Raw genomic sequence first — 19630 nt, forward strand, 5'->3', positions numbered from 1 at the left:
AAAAAAAAAAAAAACTCTTCTCAGGCCGGCCCTGTGGCTCACTTGGGCGAGTGCGGCGCTGGGAGTGCTGAGGCTGAGGGTTCGGATCCTATATAGGGATGGCTGGTGAGCTCGCTGGCTGAGCGTGGTGCGGACCACACCATGCCGAAGGTAACAACCCCCTTACCGGTCATAAAAAAAAAAAAAAAAAAAAAAACTCTTCCCAGGCCGGCCCTGGGGCCCCCTTGGGGGGGGGGGGGCCGGGGGGGGGGGGGGGGGGGGCCCCACCCATCCCAAGGGTAAAACCCCCCTTCCCGGTAAAAAAAAAAAAAAAAAAAAAAAAAACCTCTTTTCATGGGTCAAAACCTAAACCTTTGTGATGGAATTTGAAGGGAATTGATAGAAATGTGCATGTATTTATTACCTCTGGGATGAATGGCTTCAGAGTTCCCTGCTCACCTGGATCATCTGTCAGCCTATAAAGATTCACAGAATTCCTGGCTGCATCTGGAGTGTGCTTTCATGTTCCCCGAGTAGTTCTTACTGGTGTCACCAAGTAACCCCAGTTGCTTTTCCACTCACCTTGATCTCTGATGACCACATGATTCCTACCACCTATGCACCCATCTGGATTTTGTACCAGTTGCTTGCTACCGCTTCTGGATACTGAATACCATAGCCCGGCACTTTCAATTCTGTAATTCTTATTGAATCTGATTTTTGACCAGGACCCAAGCCCTCACCTGTCAAAACTATAATGTGAATGAATAGTTGGAATTAAGAATTTTGGTTGGAAATTGCCTCTTTTGGGCCTTGGTGGTCTAGATGAATCATGTAAGTCATGGGGGACAGTACAGTGCAGTGGTTAGGCACACTAGCCTTGGAGTCAGGCAGATCCTCCAGGTTGTAATCCGGACTCTGTTGCTTACTATGTGTGTTATCTTGGCAAATCCCTTACGCACGCTTATCTTCAGTATTACTGTCTCCAAAATTGCAATAATGAGAATATGTACCACATAGAGTTACTGTGAAAATTAAATGATATAAGTAGAGCCCTTAGCTTAGTTCCTGACAAATAGCAAATGCCAGCAAGTAACTGACTTCGTTGTTGCTGTCTGTTTTGGGAATAAAGAGAAAGGTTCTTATTCTCTTTTACACTGTTCAGATGATTTGATCAGGCTTGGTGATGGGCTGGAATGAACTATAGGAGGGAAGCAGTATTTCTACCCTGGAGAGTGTCCTGCTTCCCTGCACAGGGAGATAATCGGGCTCCAAGACATTCGAAGGGTATTTCATGACAAAGTAGTTCTAAAAATAGCAGCGGTATGCAATGCTCCCAAAATGCCAATTTTCTCAAGACTGAACCATCACGCGACTGTCATTCTGTATCTGAGCGAAGGTGGAAAACAATAGTTATTTATTTTAGACTCTGAAAATCATTTCTACTTTGTGGGCATCTCCACACCCAAACTCAATACCATGTACTTAGTACCAAGTCCCATTTGCTTAGTACTAATCGTCCACAGCTGTCGTGACTCAGTCCTTACCTGATGGGCTTGCTGTAAGAGCTCCATTCTCTCCTGAAGGATCTGACAGTCATACTCTCTGCTCTTCCTTAGCATTTGCCGCCGTAACTTTTCTACTGCCGTCCTCAGCTCCTCTTGCTGTTTTTCACTTAATAATTCACCAAACTTGATAACAGTTTCTTGCTGCAGAGCATTGTACAAAGTAGCTTCTAGTTCCTGGATTCTCTGGCAAATAGAATTAGAAAAGTCTAACTTTGGAACTTGGCATTTGTGTGTGGTGTGGGAACGTACACGTATGCATGTATATGTTCATGGATATAGTACTTACGTCTCATAGGCTCTTAGCAACAAAAGAAATTTTAAAGCTTCTTCAACCTGACTACCCTTCTGAAAATCCCACTTTATGAGATTTCATAAGGGTCATCCAGCCAACACGTGAACTTCTCTAGGGAGGGGAAATTTGTTCTCTTTCTGGGGATCCTGTCCATTTTCATACTTTCATTTTTAGAAGCTCTTGTTTTGTTACAATAACTGTACCTCCTCCTATTCTCAAGCGTAGTTGAGAATAAGTTTGTTCTCTCTTCCACTTGGCAGCTCTTCAGACATTTAAAGACATCTATTATGGTGACTATACATTTAGATAGAAGAGGTCTAAGTGGGAACAAAATACTTGAAAGTGGAGCTATATTTCATGAGCAAAATGCCACCTCTCTTCTACATGACAAATCTCTGTATTTGAAGATGGCTTTATGATCTCCATATTTTTTCTTAAAGTAAAGATTGGGAAATATGATTCAAAAATGGCCTAGAATCTTGGAATTGGTCTGTTTTTAATACTCTGAAATTTACAGTTACTGTAGCTATAATATTTCTCTTTGAGTCTTCTCTTTTATAGATGAAAGGTCTATTGCCTCTTAAATCCGTGTGTCCGTGTGTGTGTGTGTGTGTGTGTGTGTGTTTACATGCTTCAGATACAGTTGCCAAAATCTATAATCTTGCCCTGTGTAACTTTGACAGAACTGACTGGACATGCCCTGGCGGTAAATATTTTCCTAGCTCTTGTCCTAGAAAAGCAGATCTCATCTTTTTAAAGTTAAATATGGTTTTCTGAATGAGTACTCAGTAGTCTTGGGAGCCACATAAACACACAGCTTGACCTTATTATGCACAGGTAGAAAAGGCAAGGGTGAAAGGGTAGGGAGGGAGAGGAAACTCACCTCCGTGTTCTCTAATTACCGATCAACTCTCACTCTCCCTTCCCCATCAAACAGTGCTCAGAGTCTCTTATTCATCTTAGAGGGGGAAGACTAAATCATCTTTGTGACAGACAGGGGCTAAGTGCTCTACACTTTTCCCGAAAGTGACTCAGCCTGCTTTCAGGAAAGCATTATAAAAACCTCTGCTAGCAACTCCTTGAATTATTCCTCCAGTTTGCCCTTTTTCTTTTGCTTCATTAATGGGGGGCGGGGCATAAGGAGAGAAGAAATTGAGCCCATAGCCCAATATCAGGAATTATGCGATGTGAATTTGGTAGAGGAGAACGGATCCAATGTGCTCCTCAAGAGCATCATCCTCTGTGGAAGAGAACAAGGCGCAGCCCATTTACCAACACACGGGCTGTGGCTGGATTGTGGTAAAGGCTGCGGTGTCTGCAGTCAGATCTGCACACCACCTATTTACCAACTTGGGCAACGTTCTAACACTCTCTAAGCTTTACTTTCCTCACATGTAAGATAGAAATAATAATATTCCTTAAACCTACCTCATAGGGTTGTTGTAAGAAATAAATTAATTACAATACACATAACAGACATGAAATTCATGATTATTCTACCATTAGACTCCCAAACGTTAAATTTGATTTAATAAAATTTCTTTAATCTACACTGCCATCCAATCTATCCTTCATCTAAATATTATTTAACAACATACATTTAATTTTTAAGAAATGAACTATAATTACATATCTATTAAATTTTATAAGAATATAACAGCAAAGAGCTAAGGATGTATTTTTTCTAAAATTAAAAGTAAAAACCAATGAATAAATGACCTGCATGTTGTGGTCTATTCGAGTGTATGGCATGGCAAATTAAATCGGATTCTTTACTCCATAGTATATCATTGTAAACACTCTGGGTGTCTCAAATGCCTGTTGTACCTACCATATATGCTTGGTCGAGAGCTTGTTTTCTGTAGTCTAGTTCTTCCTCCAGATAGCCTTTTATTTTGCAGAATTGTTCCTATAATAAAGGGCCATAGTGATAAATAGAAAGAGTCAGTTTAGTTAACTGGAAAGTGATATATAAATTGTTTCAATAATGTTTTCTCTAATTTTACCACAAGACAGATCACTAGTATCTGTAGAGTCATAGATTTTGTCTGTTAGGGAAACAGTTCAACTTTCACAGTCTCACATAGGGAATGTGAAAATCAATAGAATGAAACATAAAGGAGATAATGGAAAATCCACACGGAATGCTCTGAAAGATCTTTATGCCAATCTGAGAGTATGTGAGTAAGTATAGATTTTGACAAGTGTTAAATAATAAGTTTATCCACGTAAATGTATTTGATAGTATTTTTTGTAAGAATGTTATAAAATGTAATATAGCAGGGTTATATAATAAACAAATTTAGTTATGCAAATTCACCTGTATACAATTAGCAAACACAAAGACAAATAATTTAAAGAGTGGGGGTGATTGCACCCACACTGCCACTTAATGAGTGGATGTCTGCCCTTGCCACAAAGCCTGTGTGGGCTGGGAGACAGAAATCTGATGTTCCCTTGCTTGTTCTCAGTCTCTGTGCACCTTTCACCTCATGAGCATCTTGCCATTAGCATTTAAAATTATATCTTTGTGTAAAACATAGTCCCAAGCACATGTTTCTTTGGGTGCTTCACTGAAGGAACAAGGACTTCTTCCAGTCTTGGAAGAAAACCCAGTTGTGTTGACTTTTGAGAGAGTATATGTTTGCATGAAGTTTGTTGTTGATTTTCCTGATGACCCAATTCCAGTGCCTAGAACAGTGCCTGGTACAGGCTGATAGCTTAATTAATATTTGTGCACTTAAAGAGCTTTCAAGGGTAATTTTGCATACAAACAGTTCCTGTTATATGCTTTGACTTTAGAGTCTAACCTATTGGTAAAACATGAACCCTGTATGAACTATAAGCAAATGATTTATGAGCCGTAACATGCAAGTTGTTCTTATTACAGGATTCCTTAACCTGATAAGAATCTACTACATGTTTTTTAGTATAATGATAACATTAATGATAGCTTGTTATAAAATTATACACATTACCGTTAGTTAATAATAACCCATTCCTAGACTTGGGGATTTAAAAAAAATTTAATTGTGGTAAAATACACATAACACGAAATTTACCACCTTAACCATTTTTAAGTGTAGAGTTCAGATGTGCAAAGTATATTCACATTGTTATGCAACCAATGTCAAGGATTTTTTTCATCTGCAAAACTGAAACTCTACCCATTAAAAAATAACTCTCTATTTCCTCTTCCTCTCAATGCCTGGCAACTACAGTCTACTTCCCGTTTCTCTGAGTTTGACTACTCTAGTACCTCACATGAATGAAATCGTTATAGTATTAGTCTTTTTATCACTAGCTCATTTCACTTAACATAGTGTCCTCAAAGTTCATCCATATTGTAGCTTGTGTCAGAATTTCCTTGCTTTTTAAGGCTGAATAATATTCTATTGTATGTTGCTATAGGTCCAGTGTGTCTTCCAAAAGTTCATGTATTGGAAACTTGAACCCCATTATAACAGTGTTAAGAGGATGGGAAATCCAACTGTGGCATTTGAAAGGTGGTGCTTTTAAGAGGTGATTGGATCATAAGGACTGTACTCTCATAAATGGATTAATCCATGTGTGGAGTAATGAGTTGTCATGGGTGTGGACTAGTGGCTTTATAAGGAGAGAGAAGAAGGCACTTTTGCCATTCTTGCCATGTGATACCCTGGTCACCACAGAACCCTGTAGAAAGTTCCCACAGAAGATGGCCCTCACCAAACATGCCCCCTGGACTGTGGACTTCTCAGCCTCAGAAACTGGAAGAAACAAATTTCATTTCTTTATAAATTACTCAATTTCAGGTATTCTGTTAGAAGCAACAGAAAACAGACTCATACATATGTATACACCCCATTTTATCTGTTCATCCACTGATGGACATTCGGGTTAATTCCACCTTTTGGCTATTGTGCAGAATGCTGCTGTGAACATGGGTGTACAAATAGCTCCTCCAGATCCTGCTTTCAATTCTTTTGGATATTTACCTAGAAGTGGTGTTGCTGGATCATTTGGTAATTCTATTTTGAATTTTTTGTGCAGTTGCCACACTGTTTCCCACAGCGGCTACATCATTTTACGTTCCTACCAACAGTGCACATAGAAGTGGTGTTGCTGGATCATTTGGTAATTCTATTTTGAATTTTTTGAGCAGTTGCCACACTGTTTCCCACAGCGGCTACATCATTTTACGTTCCTACCAACAGTGCACAAAGGTTCAAATTTCTGCACATCTTTGCCAACCCTTGTTTTTCTCTATTCTTTTGATAGTAGCCATTCTAATGGATATGAGGTAGCTTGGGGATTTTTAATAACAGGGTTACATTCACTATTCCTGAATTTTTACTTAATAATCATATACAGTAGAAAAATTATTTAGCCTAAGAAAGAAAATGCAATACAATACCTAACTCAATTTTCTCCAGCATTAGTTTTGGAAATATTATCCCCCAAAATGCTTTCTTGGGGGAATATAACTGAAATTATTGGATACTTCTGAGAATTTTGTTCTATGGTCTGTATGCAAAATAATGAGAAGAATACAAACTTTCATCAGCGACAGACAAAACTGGTAGAAGCAACGGTCATTTTCCATTTGCCTGGTAAATTTTTCTTAATTTGCGTGATACCTCATCTTTGCACTCACCATGTCACTTTCCAATTCCATCATTTTCTGGTGCAGGGCAGCCTCTGCGCCTTCAATCTGCTGGATCCACTAAGGGGTTAACAAGACAAAAGTGTTTGACATGATTGCTTGATATGGTGTATATCTTGTGTGCTCTCCACTGAGGTGCTCAGTCTCCTTCCCTTACATCTCAGGAAGCAAACTGAGAACTGAAGTGAAAACTTAATGCATTTTTATCTCTTAGTCCATGTATTCATTCATGTATTCATTCATTCATTCAACAAATGCATTCATTGATGTCTGCCTCATGTCAGGCACTGTGCTAGGTACTAGGACTGTGATGGTGAAAAAGGCCAACAAGGTTTTTGCCCTCACTGGAAGACACCATGGGAGGCTTTCGTGGAAGTGGCCATTGCACTGGAGTCTGAAGGATGAGTGAGAGACAACTGGGAAAAGATGAGGGGGAAATTCCAAGCGGAAGAGACACCACTTCCAATAGCTCCATGGTTGAAGGGAACATGATAAAACAAAGCAGCCCAGGTGAGAATGGTGAAATGGAAAATTTCCAGTATTTAAAACTGATTACAGCAAAGAGGTAAAGAATTATTTTTGTTAAGTGAACACATTTACATGATAAAACAAAGAAGCCCAGGTGAGAATGGTGAAATGGAAAATTTTCAGTATTTAAAACTGATTACAGCAAAGAGGTAAAGAATTATTTTTGTTAAGTGAACACATTTAAAATCACATATAAATAACTTTTCTTTCCTAGTATTCAGAAGACTGTTATATGGTACTGATGCTAGCATTGATAAACACCCTGAATGAATTTAGACTTTGAATAATATGGTGTGAGCCTATCACATATATAGTTTATTAGCAAAAAATATTGTTACGGGTTCCTATCAAGTTAAATGTCAGCTTATACGTTAGGGAGGCAATTGGGCATAATAATCAATTGTGTGGGCTCTGGAGGCAGACCACCTGGGCTCTAGTTTCAGTCCTTCCTTTTCATGACTGTGTGGCCTCAGAAAGTTACCTGAGTTCTCTAAGTGTCAGGTTTCTTATCTGTAAAATGGGGGCTCTTAATAATGTGAAGATTAAAGGAACTAATTCATGTGAGCACTATTCATCATGTATTGCATGTACTAGTGGGACCTGAGTACCAGATATCTCTTTTATTTATCTGTGATAAATTTATTTGTGGAACACCACGTCCAACCATCCCTTGGCTATAGGGCACACGGTGAAAGAAAAAAGGCACGTTAAGCCTGGAGAGGTGCTAATCACTCAGTTCTTTGTATATATACATGGCTTCACCTTGGAACAAGTTTTACTCAAAAGTCATGGGTTTTTTGTAAATAGACTCATATTGCAACTGCACACTGTCAAGCTCTACTAAAATTCTTCCTCTTGCTTGCTGCCCATTTGTTATCAAAAAACAAATTCTTAAGCCACGTTTTTAAAAGTACTGTGAACTGAAGTACTTAAATCATGTGCTTTAGATATGTATTTGTCCTGGCTCCTGCTTCTTACTACTTGTGTGACCCAGGACAAGTTACTGAATATCCCAAGCTTCAGTTTCCTCACATGTAAGATGAAAACAGCAGCTCCTATAGAATGGTTGTGAGGAACGACAAGATGATGTACGTACAGTGTTTAGTGTGGTACCTGGCCCAAACAGGTTCTCACTTAAGGCCACTAGTATTATTTTGAATACAAAGCCACAGTGGGATTTGCTTGTTGGATTTTTTTCTAGGCTCAAACTCTGGCTGAAGATCATATGCCCATTTAGTAGAGAGCTATTTGAATTTGTAGTCTCAGAAAATACAAGGTTGACATTTAGAATTACTTGGAAGCAAAAACTTTTATCGATGAATCCCAAAGGTAGGGGGTAACTTTAATGTGCGAATTGCAAAAGTCTGCACAAAAGGCAGCTGCAAAGACCATGAGCACTGCAGGGCAGGCCTGCGTCTCATTCTTCTGGTCCCTTGCTTTCTACCACAGTGCTAAGCATACAGTTATCACCCTGTTTGTTCCTCTGAACCTGACACCTGTATAGCAAAGGAGATAATCAGAGGCAGGGGATAATTCATCACAGCTGTAACAGCCCAGCTCCTGTGTGCTCTGCATAGACTATTTCCTGCTTTCAACAGGACGCTTGAGGGGAAGTTTGGTGCAATAATTAAGATCATGGACTCTGAAACCAGAGAGCTTGGGTGTAAATCCTGACTCTATCGCCTTCCAGCTGTGTGATCTGAGGCAGTTAGCTACCTTCTCTTTGCTTCAGATTCCTCATTTAAAATGCAGATAATAATAGTACTTAGACTTCACAGAACAGTGCATAGCTCAAAAGAAGCACAGTGCAAGTGTTCATTCTGATTACACGTACATTACACTACACCCATACAAGGCAGGGAACAGAAGATTTTCTCCCATCAGTCTGAGTAAATGTGAGGCACACGGGCTACTTTTCCTCTTTCACCTCCTCAGTCCTCACTTTTCATAGAATCAGCCCTAGTTTTCTTTTAGCCCTAAATCAAGGCAATTTTTTGTTGCAATAAAAAATTGTCGCCCTTCGTGACTGCAGCTGAATGGACTCTCCGGCTATCATTGTCAAATAAACGCAGCAGAACTAATGTTTCAGACTGTTTTCTTCATCTTTGTGTCTCCCTTTCTGTCACTGGAACAATGTCTTGCAGACATTCACAAGTTCACTCATTTACTCCTTCAGTGAACATTTATTAACCATGTATTTTGCATGCTGGACTGATGTGAAAAGCTAGAAAAATGAAAGGGGTGGGACAGACACCATATTTGTCCTCATGTGGCTTAGAGTCTAGTGGTAGGTAGATGCGGGAGCATAACTCGAGTAAGTGGCAGTTGCAATACAACTGTTAAAAGCCAGGGGAGGCACTTGTCACTGTGGGAACCTAGAGAAGGACTACTGAGCTGGGCTTCAGGGATAGGAAGGCTTGCCCATTTATGGGGAGGTCTAATGATTGAGTGAGATTGAGCCAGGCAAAGGTAGAAAGGGAAGAAGATGGGAATATCTTCTAGGTAAAGACAAGAGTGTAGTGTAAAGGACAAAGGGATGAAGATGGAGATGGAGAGGGAGGGAGGGAGAGAGAGAGAGAGAGAGAGAGAGAATGAATGCTGGAGAAGTAATTAGGTAAGGGCCAAATTCCAGGTGGCCCTCTTGACAAATTCTGGTTTCTGGACCTCCTGTTAGGGACAATGAGGCACTAGTAATTTGCTGGGAGGTGAGAGGGCAAGTGATCAGGTCTGTAATTGAATTGTGAGGGAAGTAATTTTCTTGAAGAACAACCCCTAGATTTCATGTCATTTCATGTGTAAATACTTCAATATGCATTTCTAACAGTCAAGGCCTTTCTTTTAAAAAAGCATAAATTTTCTTTTTTTAAAAAAGAAAAACAACAATCAAAGTAATACATTGAACTTTTAGAAAACTAGAGGTGCAAAAGGGGAGGGGGCTGGGGAGGGAGGGGGCTAATGAGGAACTGGTCAGTGGACACAAAGAACGATTGCGTATTGTGATGACGAATAAGCTAATGGTACTGATCTAACCACCACACGTTCTACACAATCACTGAAAATCAACACTGTACCGCACATGTATGTACAATTAAAAAAACCAAAAATCCCCACAAGTCCATTTTTACACTTTGCAAAATTAACATTAATTCCTTTTGTCATCCAATGCCTGGTCCCTATTAAAATTTCTCCAGTTGTCAGGAAAAAGTCTTTTTTAAGAAAACACTTGGTTTGCTTAAATCAGGACCCAAAAAAGGATCATTCCAATATTTCTTTAGTATCTTTTTATTTTATAGCAATACCACTTCTTTCTCTCTCCTCCATTTTTTTCTTTGTCATTATTATTATTTTTTTAAATAACTTAACTGTATCATTTGATTCGTAGAATTCCCTCATTTCAGACTGAAGAAAACTGACTGCTTGCTCATGGTTTCATTTTATTTCCAATAAGCTCTTCGGCATTCAGGAATGAAGAAGGCATCTCAGTGAATGTATAGTTTTCTTTTTAATTCAACCACATGCACATGATTCTCAAATATGTGCTAATTCTTGAGGTACCTTGAATACAACCAGTTATTTGGCTTCTCCACTTCATTCTTTCCTTTTCTCTCTGTCTTGCCATTTGCCAGGTTTAGACACAAGAAGCAAGAGCACACACAGTGTTGCTATGTTTAGTTTAGTTGCTATGTTTAGTGTTGCTATGTTTAGTGCTATGTTGGGCTTTCTGAACGAGACTGCAGTGAGCCACCACCCAGCTACAGAATCAGCTGGGCACAACTGGTATTCACACATACCTAAGGAAAAGTCTATGACAAAGCAGGGCTCCAGTTTACGCCTCTCACCAAAACCCTTCTTTGTTGGTTTCCCAGCTTCGTAGGGATTGCTTGAAAAATGCAATCCAGAAGGTTTCTCATATTTTAAGAATCATATATTTTACAGAATCAGCTGGGCACAACTGGTATTCACACACACCTAAGGAAAAGTCTATGACAAAGCAGGGCTCCAGTTTACGCCTCTCACCAAAACCCTTCTTTGTTGGTTTCCCAGCTTGGTAGGGATTGCTTGAAAAATGCAATCCAGAAGGTTTCTCATATTTTAAGAATCATATATTTTTTAAGAGCCTTCAAAGCAAAAATTATCCACCTACCCCAAATCAATGTGTAGACTTTTCTTTTGTGTGTGCTCATTCTATTAAGGTTGTAAAAATGAAACATTTATTACATATTCAATGCTGCAAAGTCACGTGCTTCACCCACTCTGCTCTTCAGGTGTTAAGCCAGACACAGAGATGCTGTGAAATGTGAGGATGATTTATTACCTTCTCTGCCAGGGACAGCACAGTGCTGGCCTGAATTATGGCGACTTGTTCTTCATTTCTTAAATTCTGTGAAAAATAGAAAAGAAAGGAAATAAGCTGAAGATACTTACGAAAATACCTTATAGAAAATACTGCCTGGGCCAGCCTGGTGGCGCACTGCTACAGTGCACCGCTTGGGAGCGCGGCAGCGCTCCCGCTGAGGGTTCGGATCCCACGTACAGACCGGCTGCTCACTGGCTGAGCGAGGTGCGGGTGCAACACCGAGGGTTGCGATCCCGTTGCCGGTCCCGGTCCGGTACGGGCGTGACACTGAGGGTTGCGATCCATTGCCGGTCACGAAAAAAGACAAAAAGGAAAAAAAAAAGAAAATACTGCCTACCTGTCTGCCACAGATACTACTGCACTGCATACCATGTGTGGAAACAAATTCCTATTCTGTTTACTAATAATTCTTAACAAAGAATTAATTCAAAACCTGAAGAAAGTATATTAAATGTGATTTTTTTTACGTCTCCCTAATACTGACTTGATTTTGTATCACTGTAAGCATACTTCATTAATAGTCATGTTAGGAGAAAATCAGAAACCAAAATGAAATAAAGACCAGTCTCTTCATAGCAATTTTGATGTGATTTCATTGATTCTGTTCTCTCAGATATTTTTTCACGGGGAAAAAATGGTGACTCCTTCAACCTACATGCATCAATCATGTAGTACCACAATGAGTGGTCCTCCCACTGAATTAATACGCCTTGACCCTCCCTGTCTGGAAGGTGTTTTGAGAAAGGAAAGAGATTATAGCTTCCTGGTCTATTTTTATGGGGCTGCCAACAACCCTAGTATTTAGCAGTATTTGCAACTGCATGATTGAATTAATTTCACACTGGATGCCTCTGAGCAACAGTCAGAAGGTAATTAGCTTTAATCACTGCAGATGTGATTGGCATTCAAACCTGAATCCTGCCCACGAAAGGCACTTTACCAGGTCCCATTTATGCTACTGCTTTCCAGAGATCCTTACAACTCCTTAGTCATGCTGTTTGATAAATTGTAGATTCTCTTCAGGGAGCTACATCCTTAAGTGAACATGGAGTCTCACTTTCTATTATTTTACACATGATGCACTGGCAAGTATTTCTTGCCTCTGTTTAGGCAGATTCATTACTATACTTAATCAATTCATTACTTACCCCATTATCACCCAAGATATCAAGCTGCTTTATGAGATCGGGTATGTTCACATCCTGCAAAATCAAGGAGATGCATTCAAGTCAAAGACACAAATGTGGCCTGCCATTCTACCAGTGCCTGAACAATAAGTTAAAGAAGACATTTTAGGGCCTGTACTTCCTTGAGTTGTTTTCAATCAGGTACACCTGGCTTTATGTTTCTACTCTACTTTGTACAGGCTGTGTGAACTTGGGAAAACTATTTGACAGTTCATTTTCAATTCTGCCTCTTGCAAAATGGAGATAATGTATACTTCATAGACTCATCTTGAGGATAAAGACTGTGTATGAAAAAGTCTTGCATGTAGTAAGGACTCAGAATATGCTCATTAACATTTTTCCTTATAATTGCCAAACTTTTTCTTTTCAATTATGCTACATTTCAGGCATAAAGAAAAGTAATAGGTAATAAAATAAAAAATCAAGTTTCATTCTAATTAATGTAATTCTGACTACCACATAGAAAACTATAGAGCAGTTTCATTTTTTTATCTGTTTAGCATTAATTTCAAGCTATGGGAAACAGCTCAATTTTACTCTATTCCTTGAGTCAGCTTGCAGCAGCTGAACTTTAGTTGAAAGTGTTCTTTTGGATGTAAGTTATGTCTCTTGGATTAGGTTGCTTGTGATTACTCTGAGAAAAAAGCATCTAAGGAAAAGACAAAATAAATTGCTTTTCATTTAATTAAAGTTAAATTAAAAGGTTGCTTTGGTTTAGAAATTTTTATGCAGCCCAGGAAGGCCAGAAGTTAAAACACCATAAAAATGGTTTAAAATGGAAGACAAGGAAGCACAATGTTACTTCCTAATTTTTTCGCCCAGTTTCTAACCTCATTAGTACCACTTTCTCTTCGTACTTCTGTTCAAACAGCAGCATACCAGGAAAGAGAGAATCTAGTTCAATCTCACAGGTAAAAAGAAGGCAATGGAAGCAGGAATATTTGGCAGCTAGAGTGGGAGCAGGAAGGGCCATGCAGAAGGTAAAAGAGAGACCAGGAGTAGCAGGAGGCATCCCAGCTCTACCTTGGGCATCGAAATTCGCAATATGATTTCATCGCATTGAAGGACAGCATATTTTCCAGGAGACAGACCACCTCAATTCAACCTTAATACTTAAAATGTATTAAAAATACTTAAAATGTAGCACTAAAAATAGAATTATATTTTCTCTAATTAGCAACATGTGATAAACTCTAAGCCCTTCCAAAAGAGAAATGCTCCATAAATTAAGCACATCAAGAGAGATGGTGGGCTAGATGACTTTGAGGTCTCTTCTAACTCTGAAATTCCATGATTTTGAATTCTGCAGTAGCTACAATGGTACAACAAAGGGAGTCAACAAATACTTCCTTATCTGGCAGATTTAAAATATGTTTCTTGAAGTATTAAATTTATTTCATATTTCCCCTAGATAATTAAGGCCAATTATCTTAATAAAATTTTGATTCTGCATCATTCTTTACATTACTCTGCTCTAAATAGTCATGGCTGCCTGTATTCTTTGCTGTTACCATTCATACATCTGTTACACATTAGTTCATGACCTATTGATTTTCCAGTAGATGTGACTATGTTCAGTTCCTGCATAGTTTGTTATCAAAATGACATCCAGTGACTGAAAGACAAAACAGTCATGAGCAACCTCCCCTTTTCCATTTCCCGGTTTTTCTAATTTCTACAAACAAAAAAAATTAAATATCTGCCTACCTTGACACCTTCTTTCATACAGTAGATCTGTAGAGCACTCACACCATCTGAGAATGGGTGAATTTGTAGATTAAATGGAGGGGATCGTCTCTCTCTCTCCTTAAAATACAGTAAAGAATATATAGGAATTAAAAAAAAAATCAACAACTGATTAAAAACTAAACCAGTTGTCTCTTTATGCTATTTCAGCAGTTTATCAATACGTCATGTGGCCAAAAAAAAAAAAAATTCAAACTCAAGATGTTCATGATTAAATTTAATGGCAAAAAACTGACTAGTCAACTAAATGGTATGGGAGAAGAATTCATAGATGATGTTACCCATTCTTGAAAACTTTTTGATCAGGGAAATGCAGAAAGTGGAGTTCCAATTTCAACTGTGTGACTATTTAGAGCTTTCAGATATCACAAAGATTGGTCTTGAGATGAAGTTTTATGGCAACTAACAGCCTTTTGTGTATTCAATCCATTCAAGCTCTATGAGTAAGATATGTGAGCTACAAAAGATGACCTACTATTCTTCTCTGAAGCATACCAACTGCTAACTCTCTATCCAGACCTAATTTGAAATAACTCCAGGAAGAAATTGCTGACAAAATAAGAGAGAAATCAAATGGGAATTTTCCTTATATTTTTACATATCAACATACATTCAACCAGACCCTAAGCCAGATTCTGCATGGTACAATTAAAATCTAATTGATTTCTATGTTTTACCAAACAAAAATGAAACAAAACACAAAAATAAACACTTGAAGTTTGGTCAAATCAATCGAGGTATTTCCAAAAACAAATTACCTTGCTTCTTAGCCTTCTTTTGCATAAATGCGTTATGGACTAAAACAGTCTACTTATAAATTCAAATTTAACTATTAAATATTTTTATATAAAGCAAATTTTAAAATATAATTCTTGAAGTAACATTTTTAATGAGTCAAAATTCAGTAAATTTTGGACTGATTATTTAAGAGCAATAAAATATTAATGAGGCTTGAAATCTATTATTTAAATTATTTTAAATTTATTCATTAATCTTGTTTATAAGGGCAGCAGTGTTGAAAAGTCTGGTATCTGATAGCAGACAGTTCTGAATTGAATCAAGGCTGTGTCATTACTGGTCACAGGACTTGGGCAAGTTATTTGATCTCAGTTGCCTCAGCTATAAAATCTTGAGGGAGATTATGAGGTACAAATGAAAGTATGAATCTGAAATGCTTAATTCAGCACCTGGTCCCTAGATGTGCTCAGTGCGTGTTAATCGTTATGATTACTTTCATTATTATCATTAGCAATTCCTTACTTCTAGCTCTAGGTTTCGAAACTCCAGCAGCTCATTCTGGTCTCTTGCATCCTGTAGTTCTTGCTGTAACCGGTGATTTTCTGCCTCCTGTTTCTCTATCTAATAAAGTAAATCCTGAAGTTAGGTGAGCATTGTAAAAAGCATCTACAACTTTGCACAGCAAACATGGATAGCATTCATTTACTCAGTGAATAAATCATCCAGACCGTGAAAAAAATTCCCACGTAGATGTGAATAAAATAAATCTTTGGTTTTCCTTCTAGTTATCATACTTCAATTGAGTTTTCTGAGTCATAGGGAAACATGCCAGAAGACATCCCTGTTTCTTGGGACAAAGTCTAGGGATCCTGTGAGCAGTGGATCTGAGAGTACTCATGAGGCCCTTGCAGAGTGGGTCAGAGACAGTTAGTAGAACCAGATTTAATGATACAAATAAGGGGGATTGACACCACTCATTTCTGGAGTTATAAATTGCCAGGGAAATAATTTTTTTAAAAACAGTTCTTATTACATACAAAACTTTGCTGAATTCCAATTACCTACAAAATATAGACAAACTCCTTAATACAGAATTCGAACACCTTAATAAGCTGATCACCACCTAGCTTCCTAGTTTTAAATATTATCACTGTCATCTCTACACACTGACATATGCGGTCATGCACACACTAGAATCTATAAATCTTGACCTACCCTGTGACCTACTCTGGGAGCTCTGTATCTACTCATCTCTCTGCCTGAAAAAGGCTCCCCTATCTAACGTCTCTGAGAGCCTTCTGAGGTGTACCTGTTCAGAAGTGACACCTCTTCCTTGTTTTCCCATAGGGATTTCTTATAGGACCTCTAGTATAACCTGAAGAAACATGGAATTAAGTTAATTGTGTACTAACGTGCCTCCCCTGTGGAGAAGGTCCATGTGTGACTAATCTTTGGATTTTAAGGGATCAGAAAATTTTTATGAACTGCAATAGCTTTGATATTAACTGTGCAGATGGGCAGTATGCACAGTATTTAAAATCTTGAATTTAGAAATGCAAACCCAGGTTTTTTTTTTTTTAAATCAGAGGATGAATCTTAATTTCTCAAATATATGCATTTGAAGTAAAATGTTTAGGTTTATTGTCATTTCTGTTCTACTTTTATTATTAGAAGCCTGAGATCAAAAATTCCCCTTTTAGCTTGAAAAAATCAAGACTACAGGAAATGAGGTAGTAGGCATAATGGGAATAATTTTTTTGATGATGAAGAAATGTAATAACACTGATTACTGGGCATCTATGAGACTAATAGAAAGTAAAAGTGTGGAGATAGTGAGAAATTATGTGACATAATTTCTTAATTTCATAATTTCAACTCAGGTTTTTACCCTAGATATTTGTGGTCTAGTGGACTCTTGAAAGATTTTAGAAGTTGACTTAGATTACACAGGGGATTCTACCTTCTAGAATCTCAGATTGGATCAGTGGTGGGATATTTGGGGAAATGCTGGTTCTGGTGGTTAGTGAAGCAATTAGGTCACTGGTTTACAGACTGCAATTCGTAGACCACAACTGATACCAATGAAGCTTCTTTACAGGGACCCTTAACCTTCCCAAGAGCACCAGTTCTCAATTTTGGAATACCCATCCACCTACTATTCATCCGTGCTGCCTCACATCATGCAGAGAGTGAGAAAGGATGTCATAACTTCCTGACTAGCCGGGATAGAGGACAAACATCTTTCTTTCCTTCTCACTCCTACCAGGGTGTTGTAGCTAATTTTTATTATTTGTCAAGGGTAGAAAATATTGGTAGATATAATCCTAAAATAATTTCTACATAACTTTGAATTGACCTACAGAATTATTTCCCTTTCTCAAACAGTCTTTCAAATTCTGTTTTTGTCAAGGATAATATAAGATTATTTTGTAATATTTTACTATATTTGTGGAAGATAAATATTGAAGGAACAGCCATCTTTGAACTTAAAATGTTCTCTGTTATGTTTCATTGACTTAAATCAAAACCCTATGTTCAGATAACCCAAATTAACTATATCTATTTGGCCTAAACTCATGCTTTTGTGTCTTGGTTTGTTTACCAATTTCCTGGACGTACTATTTTGTGCTTTGGATATATCTAAAAAAAAAAAATCTTTCCTTTTAATAAAAAAATAGAAACAGCCACACTCAGCAGAAAGATTAAAAGTGAGAATATAAGTCTATGCTAGGTTGCAGCATGAGTCTTGGAGACATATTTCGTCACCTCCTTGTACAAAATAACAAGACCTATTCATGGTGGTTTTTGTAGATGGACAAACACATAGGATGTGTGCATATGTGCGTATATATATATATGTACAGCAAATATACAGTGTATATATATATATATATATATGGTCAACAAATTAGTAGGTTTCAGGGATCACATCCTTTCAAGTCTGCACAATGCCCAGCGCAGAGCCATGCACACGTGCCACTTAACTGATGGCAATGGCGGTGACAGAGATGCAGTTGAGCACGCAGCAGAGGACAGAGCAGCACCAGAAAAGCCCCCCCCCCCGTCCCCTGGCCCCTGTGCCACTCCTGAGAGCACCCCCTGCTGCTCCTGGATCTCTCATCATTTTCTCCTCTGCCCCACTAGAGTGTTGTGCCCCACATACCTTTTCTAAAAGCTCCTGGTTTCTCTTAATGAAAAGTTGTTTATCTTCTACCCAGTGTGAATCCTGTTTGACAAAGAATATCGCGCAGTCAGCATTTCAGAGTGGCACGAAAGAGCCTGTGTTGTCAAACCACTTTGCCAGAGCTGTCTTCTGTCCACCCAGTTTGCTCGCCTGCCAATGACTGGTAAATGACAACCACTCCTGCCAGCTCCTTATTTAAGGACATCAGAGCCAGAGTTGCCAGAAAAATTTTAACCTCATTTTCATCGTCACTCACTACTTCTACCTTTTTCAGTCTGAATAATCCAGGATCAGCCTTCTGGGGACTCAGAAGTGACCACACAGGCAAAAAGTGAACAGGGTCAGAATGCACACAGGCTAGATACATATGGATGGAAAACATTAAAATGCAGAACCATAAATGTAGCACAGAGGCAAAGAATGCAGCTGGAGGGGTGGGTCTTTGTCTCAGCAGTTTATGACAACTCTAGGCTATTTGTACAGGGCTCCTCTTCCTCTGGCATTCTGGGATTTTATATACAGAGTTGAACATTCTGAGGTTTGAGAAGGGTCGCTGTGGAGAGCCAAGCCGTGTCCTGGATGCGGCCCATGCACAGGGTAAGCTAGGGAAGGTCAGATTGAACTGTCTGCATCTGCAGAAGAACTAGCAGCCAAATGCCTACCTGCCCTTTCTGAGCCAGAGTCGCTTCCAGATCTTCGATTTTGGCTTTATACCTTAGCACCTCTGCCTGGAGCTGTTCCTGAGCCTGGAGAAATCAAAATTCCAGAACTCAACAAGTAAAATGTTCATGTAATACTTTTCTTCCTCTCATGTTTCTTGACTAACACTCAACAAGTGAGAGGAAGAACAGAAGGATTTTCTGTAACAAAAGAATAATGATCTCAATTCTCATTTAAAACTCCCTGGAGCACCCCTTTTCGTTAGGTTAATATTTAAACTGTTTAGCATGGCATTCAAGAACTCCCACTATATTTCCAATCTTTTCCTACTGCTCATCAACATAGCCTACTCCTCACCTGCTGGTGAAATCCTTGTTTCCTAAATATGCCTTGTAACTCAACTTCTCTCTTTATTTCAGTGAATTCCCTTTCTGAAAAGCCTTTCCTATTTAGCCTCTTTGGATTCTTTCATTCTTTCAGAGCCAACTTTGTGCCCTATATCTAAATCTAAACCCCACTCAATCTCTGTCTATCTATCATCTATCGTGTATGTGTGTGTGTGTGTGTGTGTGTGTGTGTGTGTGTGTAGGCAGTTTTGGACACTGATGTTGTATGATCCTATCTTCTGTAAAAAATTACTTTTTTTTTGTTTCCTGCCCATACACATTTTTTTGTTGTTGTCTTACGATCTGGATAGGTTCTTTAGTATAAGGTTGAATAAAATCAGCAATGGGAAGTATCCTTTT

The 19630-nt window shown here is 38.6% G+C and overlaps 1 protein-coding gene across 4 annotated transcripts in view; it reads right to left on the bottom strand.

Moving 5' to 3' along the window:
* The window catches only part of JAKMIP2 (janus kinase and microtubule interacting protein 2), a 164435-nt gene that overhangs the window by 9071 nt on the left and 135734 nt on the right, over positions 1-19630 (bottom strand). For 3 of the 4 annotated variants that reach the window (XM_008582693.1, XM_008582695.1, XM_008582694.1), the window contains exons 11-19: positions 18887-18970; positions 18204-18266; positions 15563-15661; positions 14264-14362; positions 12518-12571; positions 11328-11393; positions 6476-6544; positions 3671-3748; positions 1527-1730 (exon numbers count right to left, since the gene is read on the bottom strand). In XM_008582693.1, coding sequence (XP_008580915.1) covers positions 1527-1730; positions 3671-3748; positions 6476-6544; positions 11328-11393; positions 12518-12571; positions 14264-14362; positions 15563-15661; positions 18204-18266; positions 18887-18970 — 816 coding nt within the window. The remainder of the gene's footprint in view (positions 1-1526; positions 1731-3670; positions 3749-6475; positions 6545-11327; positions 11394-12517; positions 12572-14263; positions 14363-15562; positions 15662-18203; positions 18267-18886; positions 18971-19630) is intronic. The other variant, XM_008582696.1, reaches the window with a different exon arrangement.

Source organism: Galeopterus variegatus, unplaced genomic scaffold (genome assembly GCF_000696425.1).
Source record: "Galeopterus variegatus unplaced genomic scaffold, G_variegatus-3.0.2 Scaffold2699, whole genome shotgun sequence".
Classification (NCBI taxonomy): Eukaryota; Metazoa; Chordata; class Mammalia; order Dermoptera; family Cynocephalidae; genus Galeopterus; species Galeopterus variegatus.